The sequence below is a fragment of the Oncorhynchus keta genome, chromosome 21, assembly GCF_023373465.1.
Source record: "Oncorhynchus keta strain PuntledgeMale-10-30-2019 chromosome 21, Oket_V2, whole genome shotgun sequence".
In the NCBI taxonomy this organism is placed as follows: Eukaryota; Metazoa; Chordata; class Actinopteri; order Salmoniformes; family Salmonidae; genus Oncorhynchus; species Oncorhynchus keta.
The window spans coordinates 5,966,504-5,981,875 of NC_068441.1; the positions used below are offsets into that span (position 1 = coordinate 5,966,504).

General features: G+C 41.9%; 1 protein-coding gene across 4 annotated transcripts in view; it reads left to right on the forward strand.

Moving 5' to 3' along the window:
- The window catches only part of LOC118399992 (caM kinase-like vesicle-associated protein), a 39,706-nt gene extending 25,860 nt beyond the window's left edge, over positions 1 to 13,846 (forward strand). For 2 of the 4 annotated variants that reach the window (XM_035796306.2, XM_035796304.2), the window contains exons 2-11: positions 4,515 to 4,650; positions 4,798 to 4,929; positions 9,702 to 9,776; positions 10,079 to 10,217; positions 10,465 to 10,585; positions 10,744 to 10,819; positions 10,935 to 11,071; positions 11,244 to 11,322; positions 11,409 to 11,496; positions 11,694 to 13,846. In XM_035796306.2, coding sequence (XP_035652199.1) covers positions 4,556 to 4,650; positions 4,798 to 4,929; positions 9,702 to 9,776; positions 10,079 to 10,217; positions 10,465 to 10,585; positions 10,744 to 10,819; positions 10,935 to 11,071; positions 11,244 to 11,322; positions 11,409 to 11,496; positions 11,694 to 12,047 — 1,296 coding nt within the window. In that variant the 5' untranslated portion in view covers positions 4,515 to 4,555 and the 3' untranslated portion in view covers positions 12,048 to 13,846. Of the gene's footprint in view, positions 1 to 4,282; positions 4,310 to 4,514; positions 4,651 to 4,797; positions 4,930 to 9,701; positions 9,777 to 10,078; positions 10,218 to 10,464; positions 10,586 to 10,743; positions 10,820 to 10,934; positions 11,072 to 11,243; positions 11,323 to 11,408; positions 11,497 to 11,693 lie in introns of those variants that run through there. The other 2 variants (XM_035796307.2, XM_035796308.2) reach the window with 2 other exon arrangements.
- The last annotated feature ends 1,526 nt before the right edge of the window (positions 13,847 to 15,372 follow it).

The following is a 15,372-nucleotide window of genomic DNA, read 5'->3' on the forward strand; positions in this document are numbered from 1 at the left end:
AGGAAATCAGTCAATTTAAATAAATAAATTAAGCCCTAATCCATGGTTTTCACGTGACTGGGAATACAGATATGTATCTGTTAGTCACAGATACTTTTAAAAAAAGGGTAGTCGTGTGGATCAGAAAAACAGTCCGTGACTGGTGTGACTACCATTTGCCTCATGCAGTGCGACACATCTCCTTTGCATAAGGTTGATCAGGATGTTTATTATGGCCAGCGGAATGCTGTTCCACTCCTTTTCAATGGCTGTGTGATGTTGCTGGATATTGGCGGGAACTAAAAGACGCTGTTGTACACGTCAATCCCGAGCATCCCAAACATGCTCAATGGGTGACATGTCTGGTGAGTATGCAGGCCATGGAAGAACTGGGACATTTTCAGCTTTCAGGAATTGTATACAGAGCCTTGTGACATGGGGCCGTGCATTATCATGCTAAAACATGAGGTGATGGTGGCGGATGAATGACACGACAATGGGCCTCGGGATCTCGTCATGGTTCTCTGTGCATTCAACTTTGCTCTTGATAAAAAAGCAATTGTGTTCGTTGTCCGTAGCTTATGCCTTCCCATAGCATAACACCGCCGCCACCATGGGTCACTCTGTTCAAAACGTTGACATCAGCAAACTTCTCGCCCACATGATGCCATACACGCTGTCTGCCACCTGCCCGGTACAGTTCAAACTGGGTATCTTCCATAAAGAGCACACTTCTCCAGCCTGCCAGTGGCCAATCGAAGGGGAGTATTTGCCCACTGAAGTTGGTTACGACTCCGAACTGCAGTCAGGTCAAGACCCTGGTGAGGACGAGCACACAGATGAGCTTCCCTGAGGCGGTTTCTGAAGGTTTGAGCATATATTCAATTGTACAAATCCACAGTTTCATCACCTGTCCGGGTGGCTGGTCTCAGACGATCCCGCAGGTGAAGAAGCCGGATGTGGAGGTCCTGGGCTGTTATGGTTACACATGGTCTGCGGTTGTTAGGCTGGCTGGATGTACTGCCAAATTCTCTAAAACAACATTAGAGGTGGCTTATGGGGGAGGAATTAACATTCAATTCTATGGCAACAGCTCTGGTGGACATTCCAGCATTCACCATGCCAATTGCACACTCTGTCAAAACATGAGACATCTGTGGGACAGTAAATAAACCTGTATAATGATCATCTTGTTTAATCAGCTTCTTGATATGCCACACCTGTCAGGTGGATGGATTATCTTTGATATGTAGAAATGCTCACAGAGATGTAAACACATTTGCTCATAAAAGTTATTTTAGCTCATGAAACATGCAACCAACACTTTACATTTTCATTTATGTTTTTGTTCACTACTGTATATATGGCAAGACTGGAAATGGTTGTCTAGCATTGATCAACAACCAATTTGACAGAGCTTGAAGATTTTTGAAAATAATAATGGTTGCACAATCCAGGTGTCACGGACGTCGTCGTGGAAATGACTGGACCAAAGCGCAGCGTGATGAGCGTACATTTCTTTTGATTTGAAATGAATGTCGCCAACAAAACAAGGACACGACCGTGAGACTTAACTTGGGCAACAGTGCCACTAACAAAGATAACTACCCACACCTGCGAAAGGAAAAGGCTGCCTAAGTATGATTCCCAATCAGAGACGATAGACAGCTGCCTCTGATTGAGAACCACACCCGGCCAAACACAAAGAAATAGAACACATAGAAATAAAGAAACTAGAATGCCCATCCTAGTCACACCAGGTATGGAATACTCTTAGTGACTTACCTAGAAAGACTCACAGCTGTAATCTTTGCCAAAGGTGCTTTTACAAAGTATTGAGAAAGGCTGTGAATACTTATGTAAATGACATATTTCACTTTTTCATTTTAAATACATTTGCAACATTTCTAAAAACATGCTTTCACTTTGTAATTATGGAATATTGTGAGTAGATGGGTGTGAATTTGGAATTCCGGCTGTAGTAACACAACAAAATATACAATAATGAATACTTTCCCCTAGACTTTCTAGGGAGTTTTTCCTAGCCACCGTGCTTTTACACCTGCATTGTTTGCTGTTTGGGGTTTTAGGCTGGGTTTCTGTACAGCACTTTGAGATATCAGCTGATGTACGAAGGGCTATATAAATTTGATTTGATTTGATCGTTTTTTTTTGCATTATTACAAAATAAATTCACTGGACCAAGCAGGCCACGTTATGATCGACTGGCCAGGAGGTTTTCCAAAACCTTCCCTGTATTCCGGTGTCATTGTTGCCTATTCAGAAAGTTGTTTTATCTTTGGTCAATTACACATTACTGTTTGAATAAATCAGGATGATAAGAAAAAGCTCATTTTGAACCAAAAACTAACGTGACAAGGTCCAAAAATAATTGCTGTCACTCTTGCGACCAGTTAAGAATGTGTCTCACTGCGAAGTCAAACGGTCGCAAATACGACTGTTTTGGTCGCGATAATGAACCCTGTCGGTGAAAAATAGCAGGAGAGCATACGACTAGAAAACAAGCTTTCTGGTCAAATATTTGAGGAAGCAATAATTAAAACTTGCAATATTCACGGGATAGTGTTTTACCACAAAGTCGACAGACACCACATACCAATTTTTTTATGTCAAGTTTGGTCGGATAATCCTTTATTGCTAAATAATGCAGGCTAGTATCTGGCTAGCAGCGAGCTATGGCACATTTGCTACAGTAGCTTGCGATCTGAAGTTGTTTCTATCAGGAATATCAACACGGTGACACTCCGTCTTCACCCCTCCTCCACATTTACTGGATTGGTTGAACAATGCAAAAGAGAACCGACAGCTTCTCCGTCATATGCGGCATTTCGTTTCAGGTGTTTCTTTAACACCTACTACATGAAGTTAGTCCTGCTGTAACCTTTACCTTCTACTAGCCATTAGGAAGGCTTGCAACGAGCATAGCAGATGCATCATACGTCATGAATGATTGGTGTTGTCAAAAGAAAATAAGTGAACCTTTATGTAGAACAAGATTTGTTTCCCAATAAATTTACTCACCTAGAAATGTGCATTTCTTACATAAAATGTAGTTGTACATAACTATTTGTTACTCCTAATACTACGAAAAGATTAGAACTGTTTTGAAATCATGTGCATCTACACTGGCTATTACTGCAGGAATGGTAATGGCTCATTTACAAAGGCTAAATGCCTTATTCCCTGTATCATGTATTTTTGTTGTTTCCTCATACATTCACGATCCTTCCAGAAGGACGTGTTATTTTCCTCTACCACAGAGTGAAACCTCGCATTGATTTTCCACCAGAGATGAGGAATCCATTTTTTCTTCTCATAATAGGGACATGATTGATGGCTCCACTGAGATGGCACCTCGGTCAAATTCACTCGCCTCCTCCTCCTCCCACTGTATTTCACTCTGCTTCCTCTGCTGCCAAATCAACAGGATTGTTCAGCAGCCAGAAACCCATCCAGAGAGGATCATATTCATATTGCATGTATTCAGGGAACTGTATGCTTTGTTCAGAAAGAAAAATAGTTACTGCTGCTCCTGGTGGTATTGATCGTCCCAAGGCTGAATACTGAGTATGTGTTGCTGCTGTGGGCCAGATTCATGGAAACCTATTCAGTTCTATAAAGTGACATCAGCAATGCAAGTACAGGGCTGGCTGGCTCACTGTTGAGTAAAAAAGAAACACACCTTCCAGGCTACTGGAGACTTAAGTCTTTGTATAGTAGAGTTATGTGATGGATGAATGTGAATGAATCCGGTTATTTTCAAGGTCCCATGGCATACAATGTTCTCTAAAGATTTGAATCGAAGTCATTATCATGTTGATTTCAAAGTGCGTTATGATCTCAATGACCGGCATATTCCATAAACCCATTTTGAAAATGATAAGTGCATGCTGGCTAATGTGTGCATTGATTGAAAGAATACATGTTTTGGTCTGCACCTTAATTGTTAGCGATGACAGGCTACCTCTAGACTGGATACCTCTAACACAATGCCAGGCCTGGTCTTATGTAACCTCACTCAGATAGAGTATTGTTACACTTATGTTCAGCAAAGTGGACTGCTACCGTAGGTAGGTGAGGGATTTAACATCCAGCAGGAGCCAATTACAATTGTGCCATTTAGCGCTAATAGTGACATGCTTCCTTATGGGCCCTTCGCAACAACGCAGAGAGGAAAATGTAGAAGTAACAGAAAAATAATAACACAAGGAATAAATACACAATGAGTAACGATAACTATATTACACAGGGTAAGTACTGCGTCGATGTGCAGGGGTGTGATGTAATTGACGTAGACGTGTACCTACAGGTACAGTGACTAGGAGAAGGGATAGATCATAAACTTTAGCAACAGCGTTTGTCACGGTGCTCTTATTCAGATGTTTAGTAGTGAGATGGAACTCGTACCTATGACCGCAGCACAGCCACGTGAAAGAAGTTGTTTTAACGTGCCTTCTCATGTACAATTGCTTTCATGTGTATTGTAGCAACAATGTGCTCGGTCTTGTTAACAGGTGGTGCTGGTGTGAATTCCCTGTGAAGGGCAGGAGCTGCCATGCCATTTGGCTGTTTGACACTCGGGGAGAAGAAGGATTACAACAATCCCTCAGAGGTGACTGATAAATATGACCTGGGACAGATTGTTAAATCGTGAGTATTCCTTCACGACGTCTAAACGACTGTTGTATTCTGGGACTGGGGCTTAATAGGAACACACATGCCTCTTCCTTTCAGTAGAAGATTTGACCGTTTTAAAATGTTTCTCTTGTTCGTTCTTGTGTGTGGTCCTGATTTAAGGGAGGAGTTCTGTGAGATCTTCAGAGCGAAGGATAAGAACACACTCAAAATGTTCACCTGTAAAAAGTTTTTGAAAAAGGACGGGAGGAAAGTGAGGAAAGCTGCCAAGAATGAAATTGTGATCTTGAATATGTGAGTGAAATTCAGTTTTTGGCTTATTCATTAATGCAAAGCTTTATCCTTGGCATCTGAAATGCCACAGGAAAGCATGAATCATTCTGTTACGATTATCTCTAGTTTTACAATTCACATGTATGCAATTGAAATGGGGGGGGGCGCCATAGAGATAGTTAATAATGGTTACTAAATACTAAGTTCTTGTTTCCATAGCATCCCCATAATGTTTCCATAACATCTCTATAACATTCCCATAAACACCAGTCCTGTTCAGCTTGAATGATCCATTTGCCTGTAACAAATAGTTACAATAAAGCAATATCTCTTGAGCAGTCCAGTCTTGAATTTGAAGTAGAAAGAGTCACAGACCCATCAGTAAGTTAAAAACAAATATTAACATGCAATTGAAACTATTGGGATTCCATTAATTAAAACATTATTTAACTTAAAACTGTGAATAAAATATGCCAATCAAGATTCCTTTAAATACCTAATTAACCGAAAGGTTGCAAGACCAAATCCCCAAGCTGACAAGGTAAAAATCATTCTACCCCTGAACAAGGCAGTTAACCTGCTGTTCTTATGCTGTCGTTGAAAACAATAATTTGTTCTTAATTGACTTGCCTAGTTAAACAAAGGTTAAAAAAAATCAACTTTGGTAGTGAGACCAATCTCATGTTTGAATTCATTAACCTGAAATTGGAAATGGTCCACTCTCCATACATAACAAAATATAATCATTAATCCACCCCTACAATATCATAAATAATGTCTGTTTTTAATGCCTATTTGTACCTTTTTGTACCTCTCTCTTTTTGTATTTGTACCTCTCCTATATGGAGAGTGGTCCAAGTTGAGCCATTTTTTACATTCAGCATCCCTGTGTCAAGGGAAATATCGTATTATTTAGAGCAAAGATATCTACATACAGTATATTTCAGGATGATGTGTATCCCCCCCCCCGAAATCCGAATTCATGTAAACATTACAGTTTTGAAAACATAGCTTGTCCCAAAAAAGTGGTCTCTTTGACATGGATTGAGTTAACCGCCTTCAAATGTATGTACTGAGTGAAATGTTACCACTACCTTTTTAAAACCATGTCTATCTTTATTTCCCAATAGTCTTTCAATCATTTTAAGCATCTTTTAACCCACACAGCTACAATGATTCACTTTCATGCTAGGTTTAGAACCTCATATTGAACCTTATAGAGACCACAACTGATATATGGAAACATCTTAAAAGTATCAACTTTGGTTTAGATACTAGCTTCATGAAACCTATACCACAATAAATTAAAGGTCTTCACGGATCCACCTGTACCCGAAGACCCAATCCAGGACCCGAGCAGGTCCGCATCCAGAATTCTAAATAATGTCACGGGTCTGGGTCAGATCTGAAATAATTGTCACGGGTCTCAGGTATGTGTAATTTTAGACTTGTCTGGAAGGACCCGTACATAACATTGCTGCAAGGACTTGCTTCCATTCAGCCACAAGAGCATTAGTGCGGTCGAGCACTGATGTTGGGCGATTAGGCCTGGCTCACAGTCAGGGTTCCAATTCATCCCAAAGGTGTTCGATGGAGTTTAGGTCAGGGCTCTTTGCAGGCCAGCCATGTTCTTCCACGCCGATCTCGAAAAAAAACATTTCTGTATGGACCTCGCTTCGTGCATGGGGGCATTGTAATGCTGAAAGAGGAAAGGGCCTTTGCCAAAATGTTGCCACAAAGATAGAAGCACAGAATCGTTTAGAATGTTATCGTATGCTGCAGCGTTAAGATTTGCCTTCACTGAAACTAAGGGGGCTAGCCTATAACCATAACCATAGAAAACAGCCCCTGACCAGTACCACAGTTGGTACTACGCGTTTCGGCAGGTAGCATTCTCCTGGCACCCGCCAAACCCAGATTCGTCCGTCGGACTGCCAGATGGCCGACCATGTAAATCCATTTCATGAAGCTCCCAATGAACGTTGTTTCCGGAGGCTGTTTGGAACTCTGTAAGTGTTGCAAATGAGGACAGACTATTTTTATGCACTACGCACTTCAGCGGACCCGTTCTGTGATCTTTTGTGGTCTACCAATTCGCGGCTGAGCCCGTTGTTGCTCCTACATGTTCCCACTTCACAATAACAACACTTACAATTGTCCGGGGCAGCTCTAGCAGGGCAGGAATTTGACAAACTCACTTGTTGGAAAGGTGGCATCCTATGACGGTGCGACGATGAAAGTCACTGAGGTCTTCAGTAAGACCATTCTATTGCCAATGTTTGTCTATGGAAATTGCATGGCAGTGTGCTCGATTTTATACACCTGTCATCAACAGTGTGGTTGAGATAGCCAAATCCAGTAATTTAAACGGGTGTCCACATACTTTTGTACACATAATGTGTCAAGTCAATGGAATATGGAATTACAATTACGGAATTAAAAGTTAAAGGATAGGCTACATCGATCAAGAGCCAACAGGTATGCTGCTCCTTAATATTCTGAAAGAAATTGTTGTTATTTTAACTGTAAGAAGAGAAAGTGCAGCCTCAATTAGCCTAGCTTTCTAGCTAGTTTATCTACACTGAACAAAAATATAAATGCAACATGCAAAGTGTTGGTCCCATGTTTCATGAGCTGAAATAAAATATACCAGAAATGTTCCATTCGCACAAAAAGCTTACTTCTCTCAAATGTTATGCGCACATTTGTTTACTTCCCTGTTAGTGATAATTTATCTTTTGCCAAGATAATCCATCCACCTGACAAGTGCGGCATGTCAAGAAGCTGATTAAACAAGATGGTCATTACACAGGTGCACCTTGTGCTGGGGACAATTAAAGGCCACTCTAAAAATGTGCAGTTTTGTCACACAACACAATGCCACAGATGTCTCAAGTCTTGTGGGAGCCTGCATTTGACATGCTGACGGCAGGAATGTCCATCAGAGCTGTTGCCAGATAATTGAATGTTCATTTGTCTACCATATGCCGTATCCAACGTTGTTTTAGAGAATTTGGCAGTACATCCTCATAACCGCAGACCACGTGCAATCACGACAGCCCAAGACCTCCGCATCTGGCTTCTTCACCTGCGGCAACGTCTGAGACAAGCCACCCAGACAGCTGATGAAATTGTGGGTTTGCACAACTGAGGAATTTCTGCACACACTGTCTCAGGAAAGCTCATGTGCATGCTCGTCATCCCCACCAGGGTCTTCACCTGACTGTAGTTTGGCGTCGTAACCAACTTCAGTGGGCAAATTCTCACCTTCGACGGCCACTGGCATGCTGGGGAAGGGTGCTCTTCACGGATGAATCCCGGTTTCAACTCTATTGGGCAGATGTGTGGGCGAGCGGTTTGCTGATTTTGAACAAAATGATTAATGGACAATGAACACAGCTGCCTTTCACTCACGGCTATTTTAATACACAGACATACTGTGACGAGATCCTAAGGCCCATCGTCGTGCCATTCATCCGCTGCCATCACCTCATGTCTCAGCATGATAATGCACGGCCCCATGTCGCCAGGATCTGTACACAAATCCTGGAAGCTAAAAATGTCCCAGTTCTTCCATGGACGGCATATTCACCAGACATGTCAACCATTGAACATGTTTGCGATCCTCAGGATCGACTTGAACAACGGCGTGTTCCAGTTCCCACCGTTATCCAGCAACCTCACACAAGAATTGAAGAGGAGTGGGACAACATTCTACAGGCCACATCAACTCTGTGCGAAGGAGAAGTGTCGAACTGCATGAGGCAAATGGTGGTCATACCAGATACTGACTGGTTTTCTGATCCACGCTCCTCTGTTTTTATTTAAGGTATCTGTAACTAACAGATGCATATCTGTATTCCCAATCATGTGATATCCTGAGATTAGGGCCTAATGATTTTATTAGACTGATGTCCTTATATGAACTGTAACTGAGTTTAATATTTGGAATTGTTGCATGTTGCGTTGATATTTTTGTTCAGAGTATCTTCTCGGTTTGATGTAGTCAAGACGGGTACTATGTAATCATGTTGGATGATAAATAACCTATCTATGGCAGGTATTATTCTACTATAGCACGAGTCGGCTTGGTTGGTTGCTGTCTCATCTCTCTCTCCCTCCTCCCCATTTCACTCGCTCACAGTAACACTCCCCCATCCTCTCGTCTGCTAGAGCAGCAGCTCTCTCTCCCTCCTGTACCTCGCGCTTTATCAGCTCCTGTTGATAAAGTAGCTTAAAAACGTGACTTTTCTGCTGCTTCCTTCACTCAGACCAGGTCTATAGGGTACAGGTCTAGTTGTCCTCAGGTCCGTTCGGAACAGGTCTCTATATTAAAAATATGTATTTATGCATAAAGGTCAGGTCCATTTTGGAGCGGGTCCAACTTCACAGTAAATGTATTTGTACTGGTTGAAAATGTGTTTTTTGGACCTAACTTCTTCCATGTGGTTTCTTCCTTTGCAGACTCCATGAAATATTAAATATTTGGTCAAGTTATACATTGTGTGTATGGTTTCCTAGAAACACGGGTGGCTCAACTTACCCCTTTGGCTCAATTTGCCCCACTCTCCCCTACTGATTTTATTTAGTGCATGAGTAGGCATTTCAGAATATGAATTTCACTTAAATTGTAAATGGTCCAATTCTCAAATGTTTATTAAGTCATTAAACCACTGATACAAATAATTAAATGTCATATATTTTGATGATTGCTAGTTAATCTTATAATTGCTTGATATATAATATTGTCTTGTGTCTTTCTCTGTTTCCTTCTGTGTCTCCCTTTTTAACAGGGTAAAACATCACAACATCCTGCAGCTGGTTGATGTCTTTGAAACTAGAAAGGAGTACTTCCTCTTCCTGGAGCTGTGAGTGTTATTGGAAATTATTGAATGATGTTGCTTATTTTTTTCATTTTTTGTACTCATTCCCTTGAAGTCATTGTGGTTCCCACCCAGTTTACACCATTTTAAGGAGTGTACAAAAAGATAGCCTACATCATGCACACTTTTCAATGTATGCTTCCCTTTCTGAACCCCTGTGTGAAATGTCTATTTCCCATATTCTGCAGGAGAATCTCATCTTAGTCGTCTCATCTGAGAGTTGATTTGACTTATTGAGTGTTGCAGAGAAAACCACTGTCATATCATATGTTGTATGTTCTCTGCAGAGCTACAGGCAGAGAGGTCTTTGACTGGATTTTAGACCAAGGCTACTACTCAGAGAAGGACACCAGCAACGTTGTCAGACAGGTGTTGGAAGCCGTGGCCTATTTGCACTCCCAGAGAATTGTTCACAGGAACCTCAAGGTATACTGCACACTCAGCACACTGCTCCCATCTAGTGTTGCATAGTGGCTATTACACCACCGGCCACTCACTTGGGTGCCAGCATTAGAAATTAAGCTACTTTGCCCTCTGCCTGAAATAAAAATGTATTGAATGGCACCCTGAGTAATTCTATAACCTGGCAATTATCTATATTTTGTCATGCTTTCTAAATAACAAAAATTAACGATGATGTATTCAAATGTACACGTTGTTTTGTCTCACACAGCTGGAGAACTTGGTGTACTTCAACCGCCTGAAGCACTCCAAAATAGTGATCAGTGACTTCCACCTGGCCAAGCTGGAGAACGGACTCATCAAGGACCCCTGTGGAACCCCAGAGTACCTTGGTGAGGGGGTAGGGAGGAGGGCAGATCATGGACTTATGGGGGCAGATGGGTTTGGCATGAATGTTTGGCCAACTTTAGAGGCCGGACACCATCTTGCTACCTCTGGGCATTCAATTTTCCTATTAATAAAATATTGGATTCTGTGTGTCTTCCTGCAGCTCCTGAGGTGGTGGGACGTCAGAGGTACGGAAGGCCAGTGGATTGCTGGGCCATCGGGGTCATCATGTATATTCTGTGAGTGTTCTTTACCACCTAAGTTCATTAAAGTTTACAGTGTCTTGCCCATACAGTATTAATGTCATTGCCCATCTCAGGTGACGATCAAACGTCTCGTTTTCCCTTCCTCCAGCCTGTCAGGAAACCCCCCTTTCTACGACGAAACGGAAGATGAAGACTATGATAATCACGACAAAAACCTTTTCCGCAAGATTCTGTCGGGAGACTATGAGTTTGACTCACCGTACTGGGATGACATATCTGACTCAGGTATAAAGAGTCATGTTATTTCAAATCAGAATGCAGTACTACATATCACATTTTTAAACCAGTAAAGCAGCTAGATGGAAAAACTATGGTTCTTAGGCATGTCCACTTTATTGCACCAGAGGCGAGAAAGAGCAGATGTGTACTGTATCGTTCTTGTCGATTTCGTCCACAGCGAAAAGCCTGGTGTCATGTCTGATGGAAGTGGAGCAGGATCAAAGACTGACTGCACAGGAGGCCATCAACCATGAATGGTATGGATCCAAGATTGAAATGCATACCCATTTCTGTCTTCTCAGGTGTTTTGGTGGGTTTCCCGTTGACCTGTCCCTTGTTTCAGGATTTCTGGGAATGCAGCCTCCAACAAGAACATCAGGGATGGAGTGTGTGGGCAAATTGAAAAGAACTTTGCCAAAGCCAAGTGGAAGGTACTCTTCCTTTCTGTCAAACTAATGTAAAAAAAAAAAAAAATATATATAAAAAAACATTTCTGAACTGGGCTACACCGTAGTATGCTAAATGCATGAATGTTGTGTATATGAAGTTCTATTCATTCACTGGACAGTCTGTTCAGTTAGATGATGGTGTTCTAAAAACATCCTTCTATGGTCTTGCTCTTCCACAGAAAGCTGTAAGGGTCACAACCTTGATGAAGAGGCTTCGAGCTCCAGAACAGAGTGACTCCGGTGCCTCCAGCCCAGTTCCAGGGGCCACCGCTGGCCCTGTCACCCCGAGCAACACTCCAGTACCCCCAGCTGATGGTTCTGAGGGCACCCCTGCCAGCACAGAGGCCTCACTCACCCTCCAGGTTCCCTATTCACAGAATGCACCCACCATCATCACTCCTGGTTCCCCCTCCCAGCTCCAGCCCAGCCCAGCTCCTGAGGAGCCAGAGGCCGAGCCCCTGGAACGGTGTAACGGGGACTCAGCAGCACCACTCCAAACACCCCCACAAACACAGGAGGATCAGAATGGCTAGACAAAGCGGGACCAGTGTCCCCCACCACACACACCCTGTAAATAAGGCGCCATGATCATCCAGAATCTGCTTAACGTCCCGCCCCACTCACCCTCTTGCAGCATTAGTGCAGCAGCATCTCACACAGTCTGTTCTATCTATCTGCACCCTGTGATTGGTTGAGTGGTCTGTCTATATTTTCCTCTTACTCTTTTCCCCTCTAGTTTTGTTGATACTCATCCTTTTGGGAAAAAAGAGTGTGAGGAATACATACCTCTAACATTTGTTTTGAGCAGGTCTAGCAAATTTCTGTCTCACTTTCTCTTCACTTAATTACTTTTTATTTGATCGAATTCTCAATTCTATCAATGTATCTGTTTGAATCTGAATCACACCTTTAGTGAAATTCCTAGACGCCTACATGTTTGTGATGGCCAGCCTCTTTGGTTCCTTAAAGGTCAACTTAGAGAGCAATCTCAAAATCTGTTTTCTGCTGTACCGTACCCAATGTGACTGAGAAATGGTCTGATAACTGCTTATATTCTCTCTGTATACTCCCTTTTCTTTGGAAAGAAGATGGAAACCTGGTGAGAAAATGTGTATGCTTGATTATTTATCCCAATAAAATAGTGTATCGGGCTTTATGAACATTTTGCAAATAGTAGCTCATGTTGTGTGTACGTTTAAGATCGCGTCAAGCCTGTTAAAGTGTGTTATTTATGTCTTAAGCATCTTTTAGCTGAGCTGAAGTGCTGCCGAAGTATTATGTACATCTATGAACTGAGCAATATTCGTATTGCTGTATAAAACTGTGACACTTTTCAGAATCTGATTTAATTGTGACTGATCAGTATGATTTATTTTTCATATGCCATGACCAGCCGGTTCCACTTGATTGCTTTTCAAATGGCACATTCCTCGTTGATTAAAAAAAACGTGTCCCTATATAGGTGTGGGACAGTAGAACATATTTTAAAACAGATCATAACTTTTTGACAAGATTGTTTTAGTTTTTTTGCCATTTCATTTAGCCCATGAATACCTGTAAAACATTTTCTTAATTCACTTTGACTGATTCATATCATGGGAGCCACCACAAAACAAAGAGTAACAAATCAAAGCAATGATTTAATCAATCCTCACACGTTTAAAAAGTATTCTATAAGGTTAATGTATGGTGAATTATTTAACAATATGCTTGTATTATGCATTTATTTAGCGAATGTACTTTTTGTTGTATTTTGAGTCATGTCCCATTTGTAGTCTGTATTTCTTGACTGTAAATCTAAAATAAAATGTATTGTGATTCACAAGTTATAATATATATTGTTGATGCACAATGTACTGTATGGGTGCTGCAGCTGTGCTAAAAAGGTGAGTTGGAATACTATGTGTAGGTTTATGGTCCAGTAGCTATCAAAGGAGAAATAAACGTATCGTCATCATTTCCAGAAAATACATTCTCTGTCATCACATCCTGCATTAGGGGAGGCTGAAATTTACACAGACAAAAAAAAATGCATTTTATTGTCTATGTAGCTACTGTAGCAGGAAAGCAAGTAATGTGATTATACTTGTGTTACTTATATTTATTTGTGGTGTTGGCTTGTGTTACTTGTGTATTATTAAAAGTTGCAGGTTGAGGTTTGGTCACAAACGGTGGCTCACACAAAAGGTGGCTCACACTGCTTTTCCAACTTGCTCAAGACCAACTGAGCATATGTCGTTCGATCACCACTACCAGACAAGTTTATTAAAAGTTTTAAAAAAAATAGTGTATCTAGCTAAAAGTTTTCTGAGTAAACTCGATTTAAGCCGTTTTCCAACTCAGTATTTTTTTTGTGCATCAACTCTACCGTGTTAACCCATTACAGTCTACTCCCTGTCTAAGCCGGGGGGATCAAAAAACAGATTCACTACATGGAACAGATAGTCCCCCCCCCAAAAAAAATGAAAAGGAAGTGTGTCCTATATCTGAGAGATATAAGAAAGATGTGTTTACTTCAATACATTTTTTCCACTGGTACTTGGGAACCGTCAGAAGAGTCTTGTGAGGCCTGTGGCCCTCAAAAAACAACTGACATAAGTAATTCAGACCTCTTGACTTTTCCCACATTTGGGACTTCTTGGGTATGACGCTACAAGCTTGGCACACCTGTATTTGGGGAGTTTCTCCCTTTCTTCTCTGTAGATCCACTCAAGCGCTGTCAGGTTGGATGGGGAGCGTCGCTACACAATATTTTCAGGTCTCTCCAGAGATGTTCGATCGGGTTCAAGTCTGGGCTCTGGCTGGGCCACTCAAAGATATTCCGAGATTTGTCCCGAAGCCACTTCTGCATTGTCTTGGCTGTGTGCTTAGGGTCGTTGTTCTGTTGGAAGGTGAACCTTTGCCCCAGTCTGAGGTCCTGAGCGCTCCGTTTATCTTTTCGGCGATCCTTGCTAGTTTCCCAGTCCCTGCTGCTGAAAAACATCCCCACAGCACGATGCTGCACCACCATGTTTCACCGATGGGATGGTGCAAGGTTTCCTCCAGGAGTAATGTTTTTGTCATTCAGGCCAAAGAGTTCAATCTTGGTTTCATCAGACCAGAGAATCTTGTTTCTCATGGTCTGAGAGTCCTCTCGGTGTCTTTGGATAAACACCAAGCGGGCTGTCATGTGCCTTTTACCGAGGAGTGGATTCCGTCTTGCCACTCTACCATAAAGGCCTGATTGGTGGAGTGCTGCAGAGAAGGTTGTCCTTCTGGAAGGTTCTCCAATCTCCACAGAGAAACTCTGGAGCTCTGTCAAAGTAATCATCATGTTCTTGGTCACCTCCCTGACCAAGGCCCTTCTCCACCGACTGCTCAGTTTGGCTAGGAAGAGTCTTGGTGGTTCCAAACTTTCCCATTTAAAAAAGATGGAGGCCATTGTGTTCTTGGGGATCTTCAATGCTGCAGACATGTTTTGGTACCCTTCCCCAGATCTGTGCCTATTCACAATCCTGTCTCGGAGCTCTACGGACAATTTCTTCAACCTCATGGCTTGGTTTTTGCTCTGATATGCACGGTGAACTGTGGGACCTTATTTGGTTCAGCTGCCTGTAGTCTTTCCAGATCATGTCCAATCGATTGAATTTACCACAGGTGGACTCCACTCAAGTTGTATAAACATCTCAAGGATGATCAATGGAAACAGGATGCACCTGAGCTCAATTTCGAGTCTCATAGGAAAGGGTCTGAATACCTATGTAAATAAGGTTTTTGCTTTGTCATTATGGGGTATTGTGTGTAGATTGATGAGGAAATTATTTTATTTAATCCATTTGAGAATAAGGCTATAACTTAACAAAATGTGGGAAAAGTCAA